This window comes from Bombina bombina, chromosome 5 (genome assembly GCF_027579735.1).
Source record: "Bombina bombina isolate aBomBom1 chromosome 5, aBomBom1.pri, whole genome shotgun sequence".
NCBI lineage: Eukaryota > Metazoa > Chordata > Amphibia > Anura > Bombinatoridae > Bombina > Bombina bombina.
The window spans coordinates 812,535,935-812,561,353 of NC_069503.1; the positions used below are offsets into that span (position 1 = coordinate 812,535,935).

At 40.4% G+C, this 25,419-nt stretch overlaps 1 protein-coding gene across 2 annotated transcripts in view; it reads left to right on the top strand.

Moving 5' to 3' along the window:
• The window catches only part of ANKRD12 (ankyrin repeat domain 12), a 399,410-nt gene that overhangs the window by 290,336 nt on the left and 83,655 nt on the right, over window positions 1-25,419 (top strand). For both annotated transcript variants that reach the window (XM_053714916.1, XM_053714917.1), the window contains 2 exons: window positions 3,328-3,470; window positions 15,382-15,529. In XM_053714916.1, coding sequence (XP_053570891.1) covers window positions 3,328-3,470; window positions 15,382-15,529 — 291 coding nt within the window. The remainder of the gene's footprint in view (window positions 1-3,327; window positions 3,471-15,381; window positions 15,530-25,419) is intronic.

The following is a 25,419-nucleotide window of genomic DNA, read 5'->3' on the forward strand; positions in this document are numbered from 1 at the left end:
TTCCAGGAAATGAGATGAAACAGGCGCATCTTTATTATTGCACCTAATGTTTGATTTATGTTCAGTGATACGATCACGTATCCTCCTTGTGGTCTCTCCTAAATAAATCCTGGAACCCGGGCACTTTATCAGATAAATCACATAACTTGAGTTAAAGAAATCTCTAATATTATACAATTTACCAGTTCTCGGGTGTGCAAACTTATCTCCTTTAATTAAAGAATTACAATTAGAGCATCACAAACAGGGATAGCAACCTAAATTTTTCTTGATTATGTAGCCTGTTTCCATTTTGGACTGGCTACCTATATCAGCTTTTGTAAGGATATGTTTAATATTACGATTTCTCTTATATGCCATTATAGGAGGGTCTTTAAAGCAGGGTAAGTCTTTGTTGCAGTCTCGGTACTCGTTGCAGTCTCTTGGTACTCGCTCAGTCTTTACGTTCTGCAGAATCTCACACGAATAAACTTGTGTTGTTTCTTCGAAGACATGGTTGGAGGATCAATTTACCAAAAAGTTTTTTGATTCCTCAGACAAAGATAACCTTTTTAGGTTTCCAGATAGATTCAGTGTCCATGACTTTGTCTCTAACAGACAAGAGACGTTTAAAATTGGTTGCAGCCTGTCGGAACATTCAGTCTCATTCATTCCCTTCAGTAGCTATGTGCATGGAAGTTTTAGGTCTCATGACTGCAGCATCGGACACGATCCCCTTTGCTCATTTACATATGAGACCTCTCCAGCTTTGTATGCTGAACCAATGGTACAGGGATTATACAAGGATATCACAATTAATATCCTTAAATCCCAATGTTCGACTTTCTCTGACTTGGTGGTTAGATCACCATTTGTATAATTCTAGGGGCCTCTTTCGTTCGTCCACCCTGGACTGTGATCACAACAGATGCGAGTCTTTCAGGTTGGGTAACTGTTTGGGGATCTCTGACAGCACAAGGGGTTTGGAAATCTCAAGAGGCGAGATTACCAATAAATATTTTGGAACTCCGTGCAATTCTCAGGGCTCTTCAGTTTTGGCCTCTGTTGAAGAGAGAACCGTTCATTTGTTTTCAGACAGACAATATCACAACTGTGGCATATGTCAATCATCAGGGTGGGACTCACAGTCCTCAAGCTATGAAAGAAGTATCTCGGATACTTGTTTGGGCGGAATACAGCTCCTGTCTAATTTCTGCGGTTCATATCCCAGGTATAGACAATTGGGAAGCAGATTACCTCAGTCGTCAGACTTTACATCCGGGAGAATGGTCTCTCCACCCAGATGTGTTTTCTCAAGTTGTTCAGATGTGGGGGCTTCCAGAAAAAGATCTGATGGCATCTCATCTAAAAAAGAAGCTTCCCAGGTACCTGTCCAGGTCCAGGGATCCTCAGGCGGAAGCAGTGGATGCATTGACACTTCCTTGGTGTTATCAACCTGCTTATATTTTCCCGCCTCTAGTTCTTCTTCCAAGAGTGATCTCCAAAATCATCATGGAGCAATCGTTTGTGCTGCTGGTGGCTCCAGCATGGCCTCACACTTTTGGTATGCAGATCTTGTTCGGATGTCCAGTTGCCAACCTTGGCCACTTTCATTAAGGCCAGACCTTCTATCTCAAGGTCCGTTTTTCCATCAGGATCTCAAATCATTAAATTTGAAGGTATGGAAATTGAACACTTAGTGCTTAGTCATAGAAGTTTCTCTGACTCATTGATTAATACTATGTTGCAGGCTCGTAAATCTGTTTCTAGAAAGATTTATTATCGAGTTTGGAAGACTTACATTTCATGGTGGTGTTCTCATAAATTCTCTTGGCATTCTTTTAGAATTCCTAGAATTTTACAGTTTCTTCAGCATGGTTTGGATAAAGGTTTGTCAGCAAGTTCCTTGAAAGGACAAATCTCTGCTCTTTCTGTTTTATTTCACAGAAAGATTGCTAAACTTCCTGATATTCATTGTTTTGTGCAAAATTTGGTTCGCATCAAGCCTGTCATTAAATCAATCTCTCCTCCTTGCAGTCTTAATTTAGTTTTGAAGGCTTTACAGGCTCCTCCGTTTAAACCTATGCATTCTTTGGACATTAAACTACTTTCTTGGAAAGTGTTGTTTGTTTTGGCCATCTCTTCTGCAAGAAGAGTTTCTGAATTATCCGCTCTCTTTTGTGAATCTCCTTTTCTGATTTTTCATCAGAATAAGGCAGTTTTGCGGACTTCATTTAAATTCTTACCTAAGGTTGTAAATTCTAACAACATTAATAGAGAAATTGTTGTTCCTTCCTTGTGTCCTAATCCTAAGAATTCTTTGGAGAGATCTTTAAATTCTTTGGATGTGGTGAGAGCTTTGAAATATTATGTTGAAGCTACTAAAGACTTCAGGAAGACTTCTAGTCTATTTGTTATCTTTTCTGGTTCCAGGAAAGGTCAGAAGGCTTCTGCTGTTTCCTTGGCCTCGTGGTTAAAACTTTTGATTCATCACGCTTATTTGGAGTCGGGTCAAGCCCCGCCTCAGAGAATTACAGCTCATGCTACTAGATCAGTTTCCACTTCCTGGGCTTTTAAGAGTAAAGCTTCAGTTGATCAGATTTGTAAAGTTGCTACTTGGTCTTCTTTGCATACATTTACTAAATTCTACAATTTTGATGTATTTGCTTATTCAGAAGCAGTCTTTGGTAGAAAAGTTCTTCAGGCAGCTGTTGCAGTTTGATTTTTATGCTTTCGATTTAAGTTTTTTTCCTCACATTTATGAGAATTAACTTATATTTTGGGTTGTGGATTAATTTTTTCAGCGGAAAATGGCTGTTTTTATTTTTATCCCTCCCTCTCTAGTGACTCTTAAGTGGAGTTCCACATCTTGGGTATTTCTATCCCATACGTCACTAGCTCATGGACTCTTGCCAATATGAAATAAATGAATTTATCAGGTAAGTTCTTACATAAATTGTTTTTCCTACATACATGCATAACTCAATGCTTTTCTTTACTGTTATACAGCGAGTTACGTACAGTGTATTTTAAATTAATTTATTATTTTATGTGATCTTCAAATTCTCCACAGAAAATGTTGCCAGCTGGGTGGCATTATGAAGTAGCCAGGTGGGGGCACTGTAATATTTTCTAATAATATATAATTTTCTGCTATCCAAAGCACAAATTAATTGCGTAATTTAACTTAAATGTATTTGATAATTTGTGCAAAAAAATGTAACATCTAATTTTATCTTAGTAAAATGAGGAGTAAAATCATTCTGGTGGTACACCTGCTAAAAAGGTCCTGGGTAGAGCACTTAAATCCACCACACTAAACCAGTGTTTAATATGTCCCCACATCAGGCTGGACACCGCTACATGAAGCTTGCAATATGGGCTATTACGATGTTGCAAAAGTTTTGATAGCAGCAGGAGCTGATGTAAATACACAAGGACTTGATGATGATACACCGCTCCACGATGCTGCCAGTAGTGGCCATAGAGAAGTAAGTATATAATCATGGTGGTGCTTGTTAATGTTAGATTTTGTATAAAATGTAACTTCTGTTCATAGAAGCAGGGCCACCCAAACTATGGCCCATAGGCCCTTAGCACCACTGAGCAGAAAACAGACATCAATAATTTATTGGAAAATCAGTTCCACAATTCTTGTTTAAATGAAGTATGTGTATTAGTGCTACATTTTTTAATTCATTAATGGTAACAAAACTTTCCTATGCAAATTTGTAGCTAAAATAATTATTATGATTACATTTTATTGTGAGGCATTCTGTTTAGCATAAGTCTGAGTATAATGCAATGCAGCCCCAACCAATCCTATAATTAGCAATCGTTCCTTTGTACGAAAAAAATGGATTCCTCTTTTGTACATTTATTATAGATTTAAAATTGATTCTTGCTTCATTCTTTTCCTGTTTCTATAAAAAAGCAAACAATAATTGAGAAAGTATTTGTTCGTCAAAAATTTTTCTTGTCTTTCTTTTCTTTCTTTTCTTTTTTTAAATAATTTAAAAACAACTTAAAGGAATAGAAAATGCAAAAAATGTTTTGACCTATACAAAAATGCGTCTAGTAAAAGTTATTTCTCAGCAACATATGCATATATGCGATGAGAGCCCCGTGCACCAGCATTCAAACACCACTGCTTCTCAGAGAGAGTAGTGTCTTGTATGACCCAAATTAAATCTTCCCTGAGGCAATACACACTACCAACAGCTCTCTGAGCAGACAGTGTTTGTATCCTGATCCTCTAGTCACACATAGCATATGTGCATATGCTACTGAAATAGTAATACATTTTACTAGAAGCCATTTTGCTAATGGAGGTATATTTAAAAAATGCTACTGTTTAGAATTGAAATAAACTCTTGCAAATTTCAGTATTACCCTTTATACCCCTTTAAGCGTGTTATTAGTTACTGGATCTCCTCTGTTTCCTTACTTATACAGTGTGATTTAGTCTTGCATTTAGTTAACACATACCAAGAACTACGTATGTGCTTTACTGAAACTAAATGCTCTGGTTACATGGAAGTTTTGACAAACAAGATATAGAAAAGAAGTGTTTTTATACATCATAATTAAATGAGCTTTAATATTACCTACAAGGAAAGCCCCACTATATTTTATTTCTCTTGTTAAGTGTATCCAGTCCACGGATCATCCATTACTTGTGGGATATTCTCCTTCCCAACAGGAAGTTGCAAGAGGATCACCCACAGCAGAGCTGCTATATAGCTCCTCCCCTCACTGCCATATCCAGTCAACTAAGATGGAGGTCGTAAGAGGACTGTGGTGTTTTATACTTAGTTAATTTCTTCAATCAAAAGTTTGTTATTTTTAAATGGTACCGGAGTGTACTGTTTATCTTAGGCAGTATTTAGAAGAAGAATCTGCCTGCGTTTTCTATGATCTTAGCAGAAGTAACTAAGATCCTTTGCTGTTCTCACATATTCTGAGGAGTGAGGTAACTTCAGAGGGGGAATAGCGTGCAGGTTTTCCTGTAATAAGGTATGTGCAGTTAAAATATTTTTCTAGGGATGGAATTTGCTAGAAAATGCTGCTGATACCGAAGTAATGTAAGTAAAGCCTTAAATGCAGTGATAGCGACTGGTATCAGGCTTATTAATAGAGATAAAACTTATTGGGGCCTAGTTTTTGCCACATGGCTGGCTTGAATTTTGCCTAGAAACAGTTCCCTGAGGCTTCCCACTGTTGTAATATGAGTGGGAGGGGCCTATTTTAGTGGGGGTTTTTTTGCACAGTAAAAATTACAGACAGACATCCAGCTTCTTCCTGCATGATCCAGGACTTCTCTGAAGGGCTCAAAAGGCTTCAAAAGTTGTATTGAGGGAGGTAAAAAGCCACAGTAGAGCTGTGGCAGTTGTTGTGACTGTTTAAAAAACGTTTTTGTCATTTGTTATTCCGTTTTTGGTATTAAGGGGCTAATCATCCATTTGCAAGTGGGTGCAATGCTCTGCTAACTTATTACATGCACTGTAAAAATTTCGTTAGTGTAACTGCATTTTTTCACTGTTATTTCAAAATTTGGGAAAATTTGTGTTTCTTAAAGGTGCAGTAACGTTTTTTATTTTGCTTGTAAACTTGTTTTAAAGTGTTTTCCAAGCTTGCTAGTCTCATTGCTAGTCTGTTTAAACATGTCTGACACAGAGGAACCTACTTGTTCATTATGTTTGAAAGCCATGGTGGAGCCCCATAGGAGAATGTGTACTAAATGTATTGATTTCACCTTAAACAGTAAAGATCAGCCTTTATCTATAAAAGAATTATCACCAGAGGGTTCTGTCGAGGGGGAAGTTATGCCGACTAACTCTCCCCACGTGTCAGACCCTTCGCCTCCCGCTCAGGGGACGCACGCTAATATGGCGCCAATTACATCAGGAACGCCCATAGCGATTACCTTGCAGGACATGGCTGCAATCATGAATAATACCCTGTCAGAGGTATTATCTAGATTGCCTGAATTAAGAGGCAAGCGCGATAGCTCTGGGGTTAGGAGAGATACAGAGCGCGCAAATGCTGTTAGAGCCATGTCTGATACTGCGTCACAGTATGCAGAACATGAGGACGGAGAGCTTCAGTCTGTGGGTGACATCTCTGACTCGGGGAAACCTGATTCAGAGATTTCTAATTTTAAATTTAAGCTTGAGAACCTCCGTGTATTGCTTGGGGAGGTATTAGCTGCTCTGAATGACTGTAACACAGTTGCAATTCCAGAGAAATTGTGTAGGCTGGATAGATACTATGCGGTGCCGGTGTGTACTGACTTTTTTCCTATACCTAAAAGGCTTACAGAAATTATTAGCAAGGAGTGGGATAAGACCCGGTGTGCCCTTTTCCCCACCTCCTATATTTAGAAAAATGTTAATAGACGCCACTACACGGGACTTATGGCAGACGGTCCCTAAGGTGGAGGGAGCAGTTTCTACTTTAGCAAAGCGTACCACTATCCCGGTTGAGGACAGTTGTGCTTTTTCAGATCCAATGGATAAAAAATTGGAGGGTTACCTTAAGAAAATGTTTATTCAACAAGGTTTTATTTTACAGCCCCTTGCATGCATTGCGCCTGTCACTGCTGCGGCGGCATTCTGGTTTGAGGCCATCCAGACAGCTCCATTGAATGAAATTATTGACAAGCTTAGAACGCTTAAGCTAGCTAACTCATTTGTTTCTGATGACATTGTTCATTTGACTAGACTAACGGCTAAGAATTCCGGATTCGCCATCCAGGCGCGTAGGGCGCTATGGCTTAAATCCTGGTCAGCTGACGTGACTTCAAAGTCTAAATTACTCAACATTCCTTTCAAGGGGCAGACCTTATTCGGGCCTGGCTTGAAGGAAATTATTGCTGACATTACTGGAGGGCAAGGGTCATACCCTTCCTCAGGACAGGGCCCAATCATAGGCCAAACAGTCTAATTTTCGTGCCTTTCGAAATTTCAAGGCAGGAGCAGCATCAACTTCCTCCGCTTCAAAACAAGAGGGAACTGTTGCTCATTCCAGACAGGCCTGGAAACCTAACCAGTCCTGGAACAAGGGCAAGCAGGCCAGAAAGCCTGCTGCTGCCCCCAAGACAGCATGAAGGAACGGCCCCCTATCCGGAAACGGATCTAGTGGGGGGCTGACTTTCTCTCTTCGCCCAGGCGTGGGCAAGAGATGTTCAGGATCCCTGGGCGTTGGAGATCATATCTCAGGGATATCTTCTGGATTTCAAAGCTTCTCCACAAGGGAGATTTCATCTTTCAAGGTTATCAGCAAACCAGATAAAGAAAGAGGCATTCCTAAGCTGTGTGCAAGACCACCTAGTAATGGGAGTGATCCATCCAGTTCCGCGGACAGAACAAGGACAGGGATTTTATTCAAATCTGTTTGTGGTTCCCAAGAAAGAGGGAACCTTCAGACCAATCTTGGATCTAAAGATCTTAAACAAATTCCTCAGAGTTCCATCATTCAAAATGGAAACTATTCGGACCATCCTACCCATGATCCAAGAGGGTCAGTACATGACCACAGTGGACTTAAAGGATGCCTACCTTCACATACCGATTCACAAAGATCATCATCGGTTCCTAAGGTTTGCCTTTCTAGACAGGCATTACCAATTTGTAGCTCTTCCCTTCGGGTTGGCCACTGCCCCGAGAATTTTTACAAAGGTTCTGGGCTCACTTCTGGCGGTTCTAAGACCGCGAGGCATATCGGTGGCTCCGTATCTAGACGACATCCTGATACAGGCGTCAAGCTTTCAAATTGCCAAGTCTCATACAGAGATAGTTCTGGCATTTCTGAGGTCGCATGGGTGGAAAGTGAACGTGGAAAAGAGTTCTCTATCACCACTCACAAGAGTCTCCTTCCTAGGGACTCTTATAGATTCTGTAGAGATGAAAATTTACCTGACGGAGTCCAGGTTATCAAAACTTCTAAATGCTTGCCGTGTCCTTCATTCCATTCCACGCCCGTCAGTGGCTCAGTGCATGGAAGTAATCGGCTTAATGGTAGCGGCAATGGACATAGTGCCATTTGCGCGCCTGCATCTCAGACCGCTGCAATTATGCATGCTAAGTCAGTGGAATGGGGATTACTCAGATTTGTCCCCTCTACTAAATCTGGATCAAGAGACCAGAGATTCTCTTCTCTGGTGGCTTTCTCAGGTCCATCTGTCCAAGGGTATGACCTTTCGCAGGCCAGATTGGACGATTGTAACAACAGATGCCAGCCTTCTAGGTTGGGGTGCAGTCTGGAACTCCCTGAAGGCTCAGGGATCGTGGACTCAGGAGGAGAAACTCCTCCCAATAAATATTCTGGAGTTAAGAGCAATATTCAATGCTCTTCTAGCTTGGCCTCAGTTAGCAACACTGAGGTTCATCAGATTTCAGTCGGACAACATCACGATTGTGGCTTACATCAACCATCAAGGGGGAACCAGGAGTTCCCTAGCGATGTTAGAAGTCTCAAAGATAATTCGCTGGGCAGAGTCTCACTCTTGCCACCTGTCAGCGATCCACATCCCAGGCGTAGAGAACTGGGAGGCGGATTTTCTAAGTCGTCAGACTTTTCATCCGGGGGAGTGGGAACTCCATCCGGAGGTGTTTGCTCAACTGGTCCATCGTTGGGGCAAACCAGAACTGGATCTCATGGCGTCTCGCCAGAACGCCAAGCTTCCTTGTTACGGATCCAGGTCCAGGGACCCGGGAGCAACGCTGATAGATGCTCTAGCAGCTCCTTGGTTCTTCAACCTGGCCTATGTGTTTCCACCGTTTCCTCTGCTCCCTCGACTGATTGCCAAAATCAGACAGGAGAGAGCATTGGTGATTCTGATAGCGCCTGCATGGCCACGCAGGACCTGGTATGCAGACCTAGTGGACATGTCATCTTTTCCACCATGGACTCTGCCTCTGAGGCAGGACCTTCTAATACAAGGTCCTTTCAATCATCCAAATCTAATTTCTCTGAGACTGACTGCATGGAGATTGAACGCTTGATCCTATCAAGGCGTGGCTTCTCCGAGTCAGTCATTGATACCTTAATACAGGCTCGGAAGCCTGTCACCAGGAAAATCTACCATAAGATATGGCGTAAATATCTTTATTGGTGTGAATCCAAGAGTTACTCATGGAGTAAGGTTAGGATTCCTAGGATATTGTCCTTTCTCCAAGAGGGTTTGGACAAAGGCTTATCAGCTAGTTCTTTAAAAGGACAGATCTCTGCTCTGTCTATTCTTTTGCACAAGCGTCTGGCAGAAGTTCCAGACGTCCAGGCATTTTGTCAGGCTTTGGTTAGGATTAAGCCTATGTTTAAAACTGTTGCTCCCCCGTGGAGCTTAAACTTGGTTCTTAAAGTTCTTCAGGGAGTTCCGTTTGAACCCCTTCATTCCATTGATATTAAACTTTTATCTTGGAAAGTTCTGTTTTTGATGGCTATTTCCTCGGCTCGAATTGTCTCTGAGTTATCTGCCTTACATTGTGATTCTCCTTATCTGATTTTTCATTCAGACAAGGTAGTTCTGCATACCAAACATGGGTTTTTGCCTAAGGTGGTTTCTAACAGGAATCTCAATCAAGAGATTGTTGTTCCATCATTGTGTCCTAATCCTTCTTCAAAGAAGGAACGTCTTTTGCATAATTTGGACGTAGTCCGTGCCTTGAAGTTTTACTTACAGGCTACTAAAGATTTTCGTCAAACATCTGCCCTGTTTGTCGTTTACTCTGGACAGAGGAGAGGTCAAAAAGCTTTGGCAACCTCTCTCTCCTTTTGGCTTCGGAGCATAATACGCTTAGCCTATGAGACTGCTGGACAGCAGCCCCCTGAAAGGATTACAGCTCATTCTACTAGAGCTGTGGCTTCTACCTGGGCCTTTAAAAATGAGGCCTCTGTTGAACAGATTTGCAAGGCTGCGACTTGGTCTTCGCTTCACACCTTTTCAAAAATTTTTACAAATTTGACACTTTTGCTTCTTCGGAGGCTGTTTTTGGGAGAGGTTCTACAGGCAGTGGTTCCTTCCGTTTAAGTTGCTGCCTTGTCCCTCCCATCATCCGTGTACTTTAGCTTTGGTATTGGTATCCCACAAGTAATGGATGATCCGTGGACTGGATACACTTAACAAGAGAAAACATAATTTATGCTTACCTGATAAATTTATTTCTCTTGTAGTGTATCCAGTCCACGGCCCGCCCTGTCCTTTTAAGGCAGGTCTAAATTTTAATTAAACTACAGTCACCACTGCACCCTATGGTTTCTCCTTTCTCGTCTTGTTTCGGTCGAATGACTGGATATGGCAGTGAGGGGAGGAGCTATATAGCAGCTCTGCTGTGGGTGATCCTCTTGCAACTTCCTGTTGGGAAGGAGAATATCCCACAAGTAATGGATGATCCGTGGACTGGATACACTACAAGAGAAATAAATTTATCAGGTAAGCATAAATTATGTTTTTTTTATTGCAGTTATAGTTATGCAAATAACTAAAAATAACGTTATTGATCAGCTTGAATTTAAGTTTTCCCAGTGTAGTTGTGCAAAAAATATCTGCGTGAGTTTCTAAGTTTAGTTTGTTTAAAGGGACATTTAAACACTTTGAGATAGTAATATAAAATGATAAATTGTGTGTGTGTGTGTGTATGTATATATATTTTCTTCTTAAAAGGGAAGAGTCCACAGCTGCATTCATTACTTTTTGGAATTCAGACCTTGGCCACCAGGAGGAGGCAAAGACACCCCAGCCAAAGGATTAAATACCTCCCCCACTTCCCTCATCCCCCAGTCATTCTTTGCCTTTCATCACAGGAGGTTGGCAGAGAAGTGTACAGAAGTTTGAGATTGTCTCTTATGGAGGGTAGTACTCTTCGCAATGGGACTGAAGTTTTAAAGGGACAGTACAGGGAGTGCAGAATTATTAGGCAAATTAGTATTTTGACCACATCATCCTCTTTATGCATGTTGTCTTACTCCAAGCTGTATAGGCTCAAAAGCCTACTACCAATTAAGCATATTAGGTTATGTGCATCTCTGTAATGAGAAGGGGTGTGGTCTAATGACATCAACACCCTATATCAGGTGTGCATAATTATTAGGCAACTTCCTTTCCTTTGGCAAAATGGGTCAAAAGAAGGACTTGACAGGCTCAGAAATATCTGAGATATCTTGCAGAGGGATGCAGCACTCTTAAAATTGCAAAGCTTCTGAAGTGTGATCATCGAACAATCAAGCCTTTCATTCAAAATAGTCAACAGGGTCGCAAGAAGCGTGTGGAAAAACCAAGGCGCAAAATAACTGCCCATGAACTGAGAAAAGTCAAGCGTGCAGCTGCCAAGATGCTACTTGCCACCAGTTTGGCCATATTTCAGAGCTGCAACATCACTGGAGTGCCCAAAAGCACAAGGTGTGCAATACTCAGAGACATGGCCAAGGTAAGAAAGGCTGAAAGACAACCACCACTGAACATGACACACAAGCTGAAACGTGAAGACTGGGCCAAGAAATATCTCAAGACTGATTTTTCTAAGGTTTTATGGACTGATGAAATGAGAGTGAGTCTTGATGGGCCAGATGATTGGGCCCGTGGCTGGATTGGTAAAGGGCAGAGAGCTCCAGTCCGACTCAGATGCCAGCAAGGTGGAGGTGGAGTAATGGTTTGGGCTGGTATCATCAAAGATGAGCTTGTGGGGCCTTTTCGGGTTGAGGATGGAGTCAAGCTCAACTCCCAGTCCTACTGCCAGTTTCTGGAAGACACCTTCTTCAAGCAGTGGTACAGGAAGAAGTCTGCATCCTTCAAGAAAAACATGATTTTCATGCAGGACAATGCTCCATCACACGCGTCCAAGTACTCCACAGCGTGGCTGGCAAGAAAGGGTATAAAAGAAGAAAATCTAATGACATGGCCTCCTTGTTCACCTGATCTGAACCCCATTGAGAACCTGTGGTCGATCATCAAATGTGAGATTTACAAGGAGGGAAAACAGTACACCTCTCTGAACAGTATCTGGGAGGTTGTGGTTGCTGCTGCACGCAATGTTGATGGTGAACAGATCAAAACACTGACAGAATCCATGGATGGCAGGCTTTTGAGTGTCCTTGCAAAGAAAGGTGGCTATATTGGTCACTGATTTGTTTTTGTTTTGTTTTTGAATGTCAGAAAAATATATATTTGTGAATGTTGAGATGTTATATTGGTTTCACTGGTAAAAATAAATAATTGAAATGGGTATATATTTGTTTTTTGTTAAGTTGCCTAATAATTATGCACAGTAATAGTCACCTGCACACACAGATATCCCCCTAAAATAGCTAAAACTAAAAACAAACTAAAAACTACTTCCAAAAATATTCAGGTTTGATATTAATGAGTTTTTTGGGTTCATTGAGAACATGGTTGTTGTTCAATAATAAAATGAATACAACTTGCCTAATAATTCTGCACTCCCTGTATACACTCATTTTCATATAACTGCATGTTATAGACAGTACTATAAAGAATAAGATGCACAGATACTGATATAAAAATCCAGTATAAAACGGTTTAAAAACTTACTTAGAAGCTCTCAGTTTAGCTATGTTGAAAAGGTAGCTGGAAAGCCCACTGTGCAAGTGGGAAATAAGACACTCCCCCTTCGTTTGCATACGAAAAGACCCTTTACACAAACAGGAGCAAGCTGGAAAAGGTAGCTGACGGTATTCTCATAACACTTTGGGGCTTGGTTAGGAGTCTGAAAATCAGAGCAATGTTATTTAAAAATAAGCAAAACTATACATTTAAAAAAAAAACAACTTTATGGGCTATAAAAATAGATTATCTACAAAACATTTATGCAAAGAAAAAATTAGTGTATAATGTCCCTTTATGTAATCCTGTCAGCCTCTCAGTTGGAGTCCGGAGATGCAGGGAGAGTTTTCCTGCAAACCCATCCCGACTCATTTTAACAGCTCCTTGGTATTCAGTGATTCAGACCAATCTAGATTTGAAAATAGTTTAAACAATGAGTTATTTTCTCTACAGTTTGTATTTAGTGGAGGATTTTAAACTCACTTTTCGCCTCCCCATAATTTTTAATTGTTGTTGTATTTACCCAGAAATGAACTTTACCAAGCAGTGATTCAACCTACTACCAGCTGATGAGTGGCAATAACCACGAAACAGCTGATCTGGGATTGGTCTGAATCACTGTACTAACCCTAGCTAAGCGTAAAAGCTGTGTAATGCGGCAATGCTATGGCGTAAAGTGAAGTCTGCCTTAAAAAGCAGGCTAAAAGTAAAAAGGTGAGTCATTGTGAACCTCATTTGCATTTCTTACCCAGAATCCTTTGCTGCATTGGAAACCGTGTAATCGGAGAGTTTCTGTGGGAAAAGCAAGTCTTCTGACTTGTCTAGATTTGTAATTAGTTTACACAATGAGTTATTTTCTCTACATTTTGTATTTAGTGGAGGATTTTAAACTCCCTTTTCGTCTCCCCATATATATGTATGCATATATATATATATATATATATATATGTATGTGTGTGTATATAAATATATATATATATATATGTATGTATGTATGTATGTATACATTTATGTGTGTATATATATATGTATATACAGTATGTGTATATGTAGTAGGAGAGAGATGGGCAACACAAGATGTTTAATCACATCTATATCTGTGTGTACAACATTATATATATATATATATATATATATATATATATATATATATATATATATATATATATATATATATATATATATATATATATATATATATATAACATGGAAGGGAACTGCACTCCAAGACCGGATCAGGTACACATCCTGTGACTCAGCAACATCCAGCCCTGGGTGCTAAATAGCACTCCAAAAAAGCTGTGATGTCACCAGAGCCACAGGCAGTTAACCCCAGTCCGGAATGGGTGCAAGAAACAAGGGAGATTACAAATAAAAAGTAATACAACACATAGAAGCACCCAGCACTCACCAGCTAGCTCACAGCTAAGATAAAATCACAACTGGAAAGGTTAGTCACCGCATCTGGCCAAATGGGAAAGCTCAGGCACCATGTCAAGGTCCTTTCCTTGGCTCTGGTGACATCACAGCTTTTTTGGAGTGCTATTTAGCACCCAGGGCTGGATGTTGCTGAGTCACAGGATGTGTACCTGATCCGGTCTTGGAGTGCAGTTCCCTTCCATGTTTTGTATTTTCTATGGGTGATTACAGCCACCTGCGCACCCCTTCTTTGTTCTCAGTTTGTTTGGCTTTGTGAGCTCGCATGATGGTGTGGCTGTGTTAGGGACTCAGGCAATGGAAAGGACCTTGACGTGGTGCCTGAGCTTTCCCATTTGGCCAGATGCGGTGACTAACCTTTCCAGTTGTGATTTTATCTTAGCTGTGAGCTAGCTGGTGAGTGCTGGGTGTTTCTATGTGTTTTATTTATATATATATATATATATATATATATATATATATATATATATATATATATATATATATATATATATATATATATATATATATATATATATATATTTATTAATGGTGCCCCAGCACTCCAACCTTGGCACTGTATCAACCACCTGGGTGCATTCCTCAAAGTTCATATAGAATAAAGCTTGGAAATGAAGGTCACTCTCAGGACATTTTAGAGAACCACAATAGACATTTATTCAAAATCTCAACAGGTCATCAAAGAGTCAACGTTTCAGCTCTCTTTAGAGCCTTCTTTAAGACAAAATAAATCTTCGTTCGGCACGTAGCCGTGCTCACAAACAGGAAATTCGTTATAACGAATTTCCTGTTTGGGAGCATGGCTACGTGCTGAAGGAAGATTTATTTTGTCTTGAAGAAGGCTCTATCTCTCTTTTTGTATTTTTACACACACACACACACACACACATATATATATATATATATATATATATATATTCCATTCTGAAATTGCAGCTTTTCAGTTCCTCATAAAAATGTTAGTGTAGAACACTGTTATATTCCACACTTCTATTGGCTGCACACTGTAGTGACCTATTTATAACTGTCTCTAATTAGCCACAGCAGAGAATGTTACCTAAGTTACAACATGGCAGCTCCAATTGTTTTATAGACACTAAAACTTTACATTTATTTTGGCAATATTTAAACATCTAATGACATTTTAAAAAATACATGTACATGTTATTCTCAGACTAATCTTTTCTTTGAATGCATCATTCTATCTAGCATTTTTTTAGTGTTTAATGTCCCTTTGAACAGTTGCTCATTAGTATATTCCATGGTTATTTACAAACCGGTGTAGGTAAATACTGCTTTTACTGTATCTTTTACACATCATACTAAAATTAATATGACATTTAAACATAATCATTGTAATACATGCATGGTAACTGTATAACACAATGTAACAATAACCTTTACAGATTGTGAAATTGCTTCTTCGAAACGGAGGCAATGCATTTCAAGCAAACAAGCATGGAGCACGTCCTGTTGATGTAGCTGAGACAGAAGAACTGGAACTGCTATTAAAACGGAAAGTGCCAATCTCAGATGACGAAGAAAGTTATGCAGGTGAAAATATTTTTTTTGTTTGTACCACCCATCCATTTTTGTTCTGTATTTTTTTTTTTTTTTTTTTTTTTTTTAATATACACCCTAGTGGGTGGTACACCAAAACCTTCAGTTGGAGTGCTGGTGACTTTGCCACAAACGCAGTGACCTCAAAAAGGATAGTTTAGAGAACAAGGAAGCTAGCTAGGGGAGGTGATTAAATCCCCCTTGATCTCAGCTCCCTTAGCATCTACAATCAATTAAGACTCCTCATTTAAAAATTGCTTGTTCTTTCAAATGGTTTTGAAAGTCTCCCAAAAGTAAAAATAAATAAATGAAAATCAGAATATGGGGTTTAAATGGGGAGATTATTTTAGTGACACATAAACAAAATCTTTAATGTGTACTGACACCCAATATTGTTTTTTTTTTTATATTCAACAAGATTGTGTTTTATTTTAGTAAAAATGTAAATGTTGTCTTTATAATGTGCTTTTATTTCTACTCTGACATAAATGGGACCCTTTAGTTTTTATGATTACCCATAAAAGCCTGTATGAGCCCTTGATTACAATGTAGTAAGTTAATCAGTAATAAGTGGTCATCTGGTTATTTTCAATGTTTTTTACTAAAATCTTAAAACAAATATATATTTTGTATTCAAAATTTCTGTTGCAGCTTTCTCACATGGCATACAATATAAATATAATAATGGTATATTCTGAATCACTTAATGTACTTGGTGATTGTGAAAAAACTTTCTCCACCCATCTGTTTTGCAGTACCTTATTTTATCTATCACATCTGCTGAATCCAGTTAGGGACATATATATAACAAGGTTAGGCTTGTGAAGTCTGTCAGTTCTCAAAACTGGAAAGTAAATAAACATTTCTCTTGTAAGGTGTATCCAGTCCACGGATCATCCATTACTTGTGGGATATTCTCATTCTCAACAGGAAGTTGCAAGAGGACACCCACAGCAGAGGACTGAATACCGGATATCCGGCTTAACGAACCAAAAGTATTCAAATAAGGTTTTCAGACATGCGCACACCATTCCTTGAAAAAGCTCTTTTGCGTAACGTACGTCGGATACATTGTTCTTTGTTCTTTGGCGTCCTTCCAAGAATCTGCACACCAGTAAGGAGAGCAACATATACTGGACTCTTAAGGGGGAGGTTGTGTGGTTAAATTTCTGCACTCCTCACCTCGGTCTCTAGTATTGTGTATAAGCTCAACGTGAGCAATTACTTGATTGTATTGCCGATCCTATTGTATTTGGTGGTCTTTGCAGCTCTTGTGGCGCTTTTTATATTTATATTTTAAATAAATCTTTTTTATTCAAAATCCTGTTCAAGCAACTGTTTACATGAACTTTTATAAGTATTTAGGTTTCACACAAAAGTATACTTTATGATCACTTTTTGTTCACTACTTTATCACATTTATTTCACAGAGCTGTTATATAGCTCCTCCCCTAACTGCCATATCCAGTCATTCTCTTGCAACTCTCAACACGCATGGAGGTAGTAAGAAAGAGTGGTGAAATATAGTTAGTTTTTTATCTTCAATCAAACGTTTGTTATTTTAAATGGTACCGGAGTTGTACTATTTTATTCCAGGCAGTAAATAGAAGAAGAATCTGCCTGAGTTTTCTATGATCTTAGCAGGTTGTAACTAAGATCCATTGCTGTTCTCACATATGTCTGAGGAGAGAGGTAACTTCAGCGGGAGAATGGCGTGCAGGTTACTCTGCTATGAGGTATGTGCAGTTACAATTTTTTCTAGAAATGGAAAATGCTGCTGATACCGGATTAATGTAAGTTAAGCCTGAATACAGTGATTTAATAGTGACTGGTATCATGCTTACTCTCAGGGGTAATACCCTTATAAAATTGCAATATAAAATGTTTGCTGGCATGTTTAATCGTTTTTATATATGCTTTGGTGATAAAACTTTATTGGGGCCTAGTTTTTTTCCACATGGCTGGCTTAAATTTTGCCTAGAAACAGTTTCCTGAGGCTTTCCACTGTTGTAGTATGAGTGGGAGGGGCCTTTTTTAGCGCTTTTTTGCACAGTTAAAATTACAAACTGTGACATCCAGCTTCCCTCAGGAGTCCCCTGTATGCTATAGGACATCTCTAAAGGGCTCAAAGGCTTTCCAAAGTCGTTTATTGGGGAAGGTAGGGCCACAGCAGGCTGTGGCAGTTTGTTGTGTCTGTTAAACGTCTATATCGATTTTTTGATACTTTAATACAGGCACGAAAGCCTGTCACCAGGAAAATTTACCATAAAATATGGCGTACATATCTTTATTGGTGTGAATCCAAGGGTTACTCATGGAGTAAGGTCAGGATTCCCAGGATATTATCTTTTCTCCAAGATGGTTTGGAAAAAGGATTGTCAGCTAGTTCCTTAAAAGGACAGATTTCTGCTCTGTCTATTCTTTTGCTCAAGCGTCTGGCAGAGGTTCCAGACGTTCAGGCATTTTGTCAGGCTTGGGTTAGAATCAAGCCTGTGTTTAAACCTGTTGCTCCCCCATGGAGCTTAAATTTGGTTCTTAAGGTTCTTCAAGGAGTTCCGTTTGAACCTCTTCATTCCATAGATATCAAACTTTTATCTTGGAAAGTTCTTTTTTTGGTAGCTATTTCCTCGGCTAGTAGAGTCTTCGAGTTATCTGCTTTACAATTTGATTCTCCTTATCTGATCTTCCATACGGATAAGGTAGTCCTGCGTACCAAACCTGGGTTTTTACCTAAGGTGGTATCTAACAAGAATATCAATCAAGAGATTATTGTTCCATCCTTGTGTCCTAATCCTTCTTCAAAGAAGGAACGTCTATTACACAATCTGGACGTGGTTCGTGCTTTAAAGTTTTACTTACAAGCTACTAAAGATTTTCGTCAAACATCTGCTTTGTTTGTCGTCTACTCTGGACAGAGGAGAGGTCAAAAGGCTTCGGCAACCTCTCTTTCTTTTTGGCTAAGAAGCATAATCCGCTTAGCCTATGAGACTGCTGACCAGCAGCCTCCTGAAAGGATTACAGCTCATTCTACTAGAGCTGTGGCTTCCACTTGGGCCTTTAAAAATGAGGCTTCTGTTGAACAGATTTGCAAGGCGGCGAATTGGTCTTCGCTTCATACTTTTTCAAAATTCTACAAATTTGATACTTTTGCTTCGGAGGCTATTTTTGGGAGAAAGGTTTTACAGGCAGTGGTACCTTCCGTTTAAGTACCTGCCTTGTCCCTCCCTTCATCCGTGTACTTTAGCTTTGGTATTGGTATCCCACAAGTAATGGATGATCCGTGGACTGGATACACCTTACAAGAGAAAACACAATTTATGCTTACCTGATAAATTTATTTCTCTTGTGGTGTATCCAGTCCACGGCCGCCCTGTCATTTTAAGGCAGGTGATTTTTTCATTTAAACTACAGTCACCACTGCACCCTATGGTTTCTCCTTTCTCTGCGTGTTTTCGGTCGAATGACTGGATATGGCAGTTAGGGGAGGAGCTATATAACAGCTCTACTGTGGGTGTCCTCTTGCAACTTCCTGTTGGGAATGAGAATATCCCACAAGTAATGGATGATCCGTGGACTGGATACACCACAAGAGAAATAAATTTATCAGGTAAGCATAAATTGTGTTTTTATATTACACTCTCAAAGTATTTACTATCCCTTAAAGGATTTCTCAACTTCAGGAATAGTCTAGTTTACTGAATCTTAAAGGAACATGAAACCCATTTTTTTTTTTTCTTTCGTGATTTAGAAAGAGCATGCAGTTTTAAACAACTTTCCAATTTACTTATATTTTCTAATTTGCTTCATTCTATAGTATATCTAAATAGGCTCAGTAACTGCTGATTGGTGGCTGCACATAGATGCCTCATGAAATTGGCTCATCAATGTGTACTGTATTGCTATTTCTTCAACAAAGAATACCTAAAGAATGAAGTGAAATACATAAAAAAGTAAATTGGAATGTTGTTTAAAATTGTATTTCTTTCATGTAATTGGCAAGAGTCCATGTGCTAGTGACATATGGGATATACAATCCTACCAGGAGGGACAAAGTTTCCCAAACCTCAAAATGCCTATAAATACACCCCCTCACCACACCCACAATTCAGTTTTACAAACTTTGCTTCCTATGGAGGTGGTGAAATAAGTTTGTGCTAAGATTTCTACGTTGATATGCGCTTCTCAGCATTTTGAAGCCCGATTCCTCTCAGAGTACAGTGAATGTCAGAGGGATGTGAAGGGAGTATCACCTATTGAATTCAATGGTTTTCCTCACGGGGATCTATTTCATAGGTTCTTTGTTATCGGTCGTAGAGATTCATCTCCTACCTCCCTTTTCAGATCGACGATATACTCTCATATTCCATTACCTCTACTGATGACCGTTTCAGTACTGGTTTGGCTATCTGCTATATGTGGATGGGTGTCTTTTGGCAAGTATGTTTTTATTACTTAAGACACTCTCAGCTATGGTTTGGCACTTATGTATTTATATAAAGTTCTAAATATATGTATTGTACTTATATTTGCCATGATTAAGGTTTTCAGTATATTTCTTTTTTGCAGACTGTCGGTTTCATATCTGGGAAATGCTTTTTTATGAAAATTTCTTTCTTTTTTTTTTTTTTTTCTTTTTTTTAATAACTTTATTTATATCAAGGACAAAAAAGGTCCACCACATACATGACCACTCAAGGTAGAATGAAATAACAAGAAACTTCAGGTAGTTACACAATATTCATCATAACAATAGATACTTTCAATATGTCTTGTGGCAAGATCCCTAGTTAGCCATGTAAAGGTGCGGACCCAATCCGTCCTAAGGCATTTATATATACATAAAAAAGAAACAAAACAAAACTCACAGTGAACATATAAAAAATAATGAAAGTAAGTACATCCATTTAACACTTACCCGGAGTACCTCCAACTCACCCCCCACAGGTCTTCGAGAAGTACCTTTATTTGCCTTTGTACATTGGGACTTATGTAGCGCTAACCATCAGACAAGCACCAGTTACCCCTGAGGTTCTCATTTAGAATATAGGAGCTGTTTCTAAACGGGAAAATGACACTGTCCCTAACACTAGGTGGTAGGAAAAGCAGGTAAGCCTCCCATTTATGTAGAAATCTCTTAATTCGTTTCTCCATGTCCCCCTTTGTGTCTGCCTGTTCAACTAACATTTGAGAGTGTATCTTATTAATTAACTGCTGAAAGGGGGGGGTCCTCCTCTCACTCCACCCCGCCAGAATAAGTTGCCTAGCCAACATAAGAATAGTGGATATAAAAATGTCAAACCTGTATATTCTATCTCCTGGTATCAGGAATATGACATGCTGTGAGTGTCACCTGTTGTCTCGTCACTTTTGTTAACCAATACGAAATCCTGTGCCAGTATTTTTTCAGTTTGGGACAATCCCATAATAAGTGGGTCCAGTCAGGGTGCATGAATCTACATTAATTACAGATATCCTCAGCTCCTAGAACCCATTTGGAGCGAAGTTTGGGAGTGATATAGGATTGGTGCAGAAGTTTCATATGTGTTTCTCTTAATGTTGCAGAGATTGTACAAATATGAACCTTCTGAAAACTGGCTCTCAGAAGGTCAGGGTCCACAGAGAGGTCTCTATAGTCTGACCATTTCCTCAAGATTCCCTGCAAGGCTCGCTCTTCAAAGTGTTTAAGAAACAGGTCATAAGTATGTGAGAGCCTGTAGGATCCCAGTCTGGCCAGGGTACACAATTTATCAATAGCAGAAGGTCCGTTGGTTAGTAGTTTGTCAGATAGTAGTTTATACAGGTAGTGTCTGCTTTGGAAGTATGCAAATCTATGTGAGTTAGGGAGGTCATATGTGTTTTTTAGCTCCTGGAAGGGAATAATTTCCAAAGTTAATGGGTTAACTAGCTGATAAAGTCTAGTGAGACTCTTCTGTTGCCAAGTGGCAAACACCTCCGTTGTGTAGCCAGGTAAGAATTGTAAATTACCTTGAATAGGCAAGTATTTGCTCACTGAACTTTGTACCCCCAGCGATTTACAGATCTTGGACCAAGCCCTCAGGGGGTCCCTAAATAATATGTGAGTTTGTATATGTAGAGGAAGAGAGCGGAAGGTCGCGTGGGGCAGAAAAGCCAGATGTATCGGTCTGATCAGCCTGGTCTCTAGTTCAGGTATGGTGAAGTGACTATTCCCCACCAGCCAGTCTAATATAATTTTGGATAGAGCAGCCCAGTTAAACCAGAGAATATTCGGAAGACGCAGTCCCCCTTCACTCAATGGCATAAATAGGGCAGATTTGTTTATCCTATGTTTTTTACCTTGCCAAATGAAATGCCCCAGGGAGGCCTGAAGTGAGTCAGAGTCCCTTCGTGTCATGAGCAGGGGCAGCATCTGTAATGGGTAAAGGAGCTTGGGCAATGCCACCATCTTAAACAGGTGTATCCTACCCGCCAGGGATAGAGGAAGTTTCGCCCAGTGTAAGAGCAGCTGCTTGATGTTCGCCACATTACAAGTGAGATTAAGGTTATATAATTTGGAGGGGTCGACATGTATTTTAATCCCTAGGTTTTTAAATGAACCTTCCGTAACCCTAAGGCCAGTGTCTGTCAGTATAGTGTTATGGGAATTCTGCAGCCAAGTAACCTCTGATTTGTCAATATTGATTTTATAGCTTGAGAAAGAGACAAAACTTTCAATGATGTCCAGGAGGGGGCGTAAGTTATGTGGGTTGCCTACGAAGAGCAGCAATTCATCCGCGTACAGAGACAAGTGATGCCTGTGGCCAAGAATATCCAGGCGTTCTGAGTGCTGCCTGATGTATGAGGCCAGGGGCTCTATGGCCAGGTCAAACAGCAGGGGGGAAAGGGGGCAGCCTTGCCTAGTACCCCTCTGCAGTCCGAAAGATGGGGAGAGGCCGCCGTTTACTATCAGGGAGGCCTTGGGGTTAGTGTATAATCTGTGAAGGAAGTCATAAAAGTTTCCTGTAATCCCAAATCTTTCCAGCGACGTGTGTAAATGATCCCACTCTATCCTGTCGAATGCCTTCTCGGCGTCAAGAGACATGCATCATGTAATCTAGAGGGGACCTGAGAGCGAGCATTGTACCAGTAATGTGATGTTATTGCCAGGGTTTTTCTGATGTTGATCACGGAGGACCTGCCCTTGACAAAGCCGGTTTGGTCTGCGTGAACAACAGATGGCAAGACTCCAGCTAACCGATCCGCTAGGATCTTCGTCAATAGCTTGTAGTCCCCGTTGAGTAGGGAGATTGGTCGGTAAGACGACGTTTGGGTATGGTCTCTGTCAGGTTTGGGTATCAGACAGACGTTCGCCTCTGAGAAGCGAGCGTCCATCTGTGTAGAGCCCCCTAGGTATTCCGAATATAGGGAGGACAACGTAGGAGCTATTTCATCCCACAATAACTTAAAATATTTCGAGGGCAGCCCATCTGGGCCCGGGGCCTTCCCTAGTTTACTGTTTCGTATAGCTTTAATCACTTCCTGCACCTGTATCGGGGCATTAAGGCTTGATTTCTGCTCCTCAGAGATAGTTGGGAGCTCCACCGACCCCAAAAATTTTTGTTTTTCCTCATGATTAATCGGCTGGCTGGTATATAGGGTGGTGTAGTATCTCAAAAATTCTGCCATCATTTCTTTGGTGTTAGAGGTTAATGCAGACTGGGAGTTAATGGCTGCTATGTAGGATTTAGGCCTATATGAGTTTACCAATTTGGCCAGTAGTTTACCAGATTTATTGCCATGTCTGTAAAATTTACCTTTGCTATGTGTGTTAAACCTGATATCCTGTTGAGCCAGGAAGGTATCCCTTGTTTGTTTAAACTCATAGTACCTTTTCTTGGATGAGGGGGTGGGGTCATAGAGATAGTTATTATAGGCGTCAGTGAGTTGTGAGAGAAAATGGTTATCCATCTTTTTATTATTTTTGTTGTAATTAGCTGTAAATGAAGTGATGTGACCCCTCATCACTGCCTTAGAGGCGTGCCAAAATAAGTCGGGGGTGGTTCTGTGACTGTCATTGTCTGATATATAATGTAGCCAGGAAGATTTTAAGTGCTGACGAAAGTTCACGTCACAATAAAGGTTTGTGGGGAATTTCCATGATCTCTTCAAAGGTCTCTCAGGGGTGGGCTGTAGCCCTAGGGTAATCGGGGCATGGTCTGAAACTGTAACCTGCCCTATATCTGTGTAGTGAATCTGGGGCGTAAGCTCATTGGAAGTGAGAAAGTAGTCAATCCTTGACATAGTGTGGTGAGTTTTAGATAGGCAAGTGAAGTCCCTCCCATCTGGGTTCCTCACCCTCCAAACATCAGTCAGGTTCAAGGCTTCTTTGAATGAGTTAATCAGAGGCACTTCTCTCTTGTGCGTCACTAAATGTGTTTTAAGTGGTGTTTTAATTGCTGCAGGGTCTTTGAATCTGTCTAATGGAAGCGCCTGGGCTAAATTGAAATCCCCACCCATGATTATGGGGCTATTGTAGGCCGATAATTTTGCCAGAAGGGACAACCAAAAGTCTGGGTTAAAATTGTTGGGGCCATATACGTTGCAAATGGTGTATGTGAGTGTGTTAACATGCAAAAGAGAAATAATGTATCTACCTCTGTGGTCCAACTCGGTCTGCGTAAATGATATCGAGAGGCCCTTCCTGACTAGAATGGCCACTCCCCTCTTTCTGCCCTCAGATGGAGAACATAGAACCTGTCCCACCCAACGTATTTTTAATTTCTCATGCTCCTCGGCTGTTAATTTAGTTTCTTGCAACAGTGCTACATCTGTATGTAAGGAATTTAGGTGTCGCAAGATAATGCTTCTCTTTGCAGGCGAGGTAATGCCACCCACATTCCATGATGTTATCCTAATAGGTAAGGCCATGGTTATGGCATAGGATGGTTATGTGCAGGCGTGCATATGAATACATTTTAACTTGTGTGTAGGGTCCCTTGCTGGTAGGTAGTCTAGTGCGGGTGAGTAGTGTGTAATGAGCGAATAAGGAGGCAGAGTATCCCCAGGGTGAACCTAGTGTGGAGTAAAACTCACTGTGTAGAGGGGTAGACTGGCAAGGTTTCACAGAATGGATCACCATGGGGGGCGTAGCCGGAGGTCCCCGAGTATCCAACTGGTAGTGGCTGGAAGAGAAATAAGGGTCAGTACAACATGAACATATCGGCAGCCATGGTTCAACAGATGCAAAAAAAGAAAACAACTGGACATTACAAAATTCCCTGAATAATCTTAAACTAAATTTCTTTCCATGTAAGTACACAGCATGAGTATCAAGGTACGGGTTGGAACAAAGAACAAGGCAACAGGAAAGCCAAGCTGCGCGTAAGGCTGAGATTATGGCCTGAAGGTATTTGCCTCCCCCAGGAGTTAAAGCGGGGGGCCGGTGCTCCAATTCAGAACTTTTTGAGTTGGGTCGGCGGTTAAGGACTGGGGTGACCACCTCGCTATAGGGGCATGGTACCATACAGAAATCCCTGAGTAGTCTTGTACCCACCTCTTTGCTATTTAGGTAAACGAGGTAAATACACGTATTCAAGGTAGAACAGTAAACAAAATAACAGGGTAACCAATCTGGGTGTGGGGCTAAAGTTATGGGGTAAGGACAAAGGTCTGCCTCAGGAGCAGAAGTGGGGGGCTGCCATTGTTGGTGATAGCACCGTAGATTAAATTGGCGGCTAAGAGCTGGGAGGACCACCCCACCATAAGGGATCCAGTTGTGGAAGTAATCCCAGTCAAATATAAAAAGGAAAGGGAGGAGAATCGGCTGAAAAGAGATCTGCAAAAAAAGAACATTATACATTTTGTAACCAAACATGTATAGTAGTTAGAGATACAAACACTTAGCAGGAAACACATCAACCCTTGTC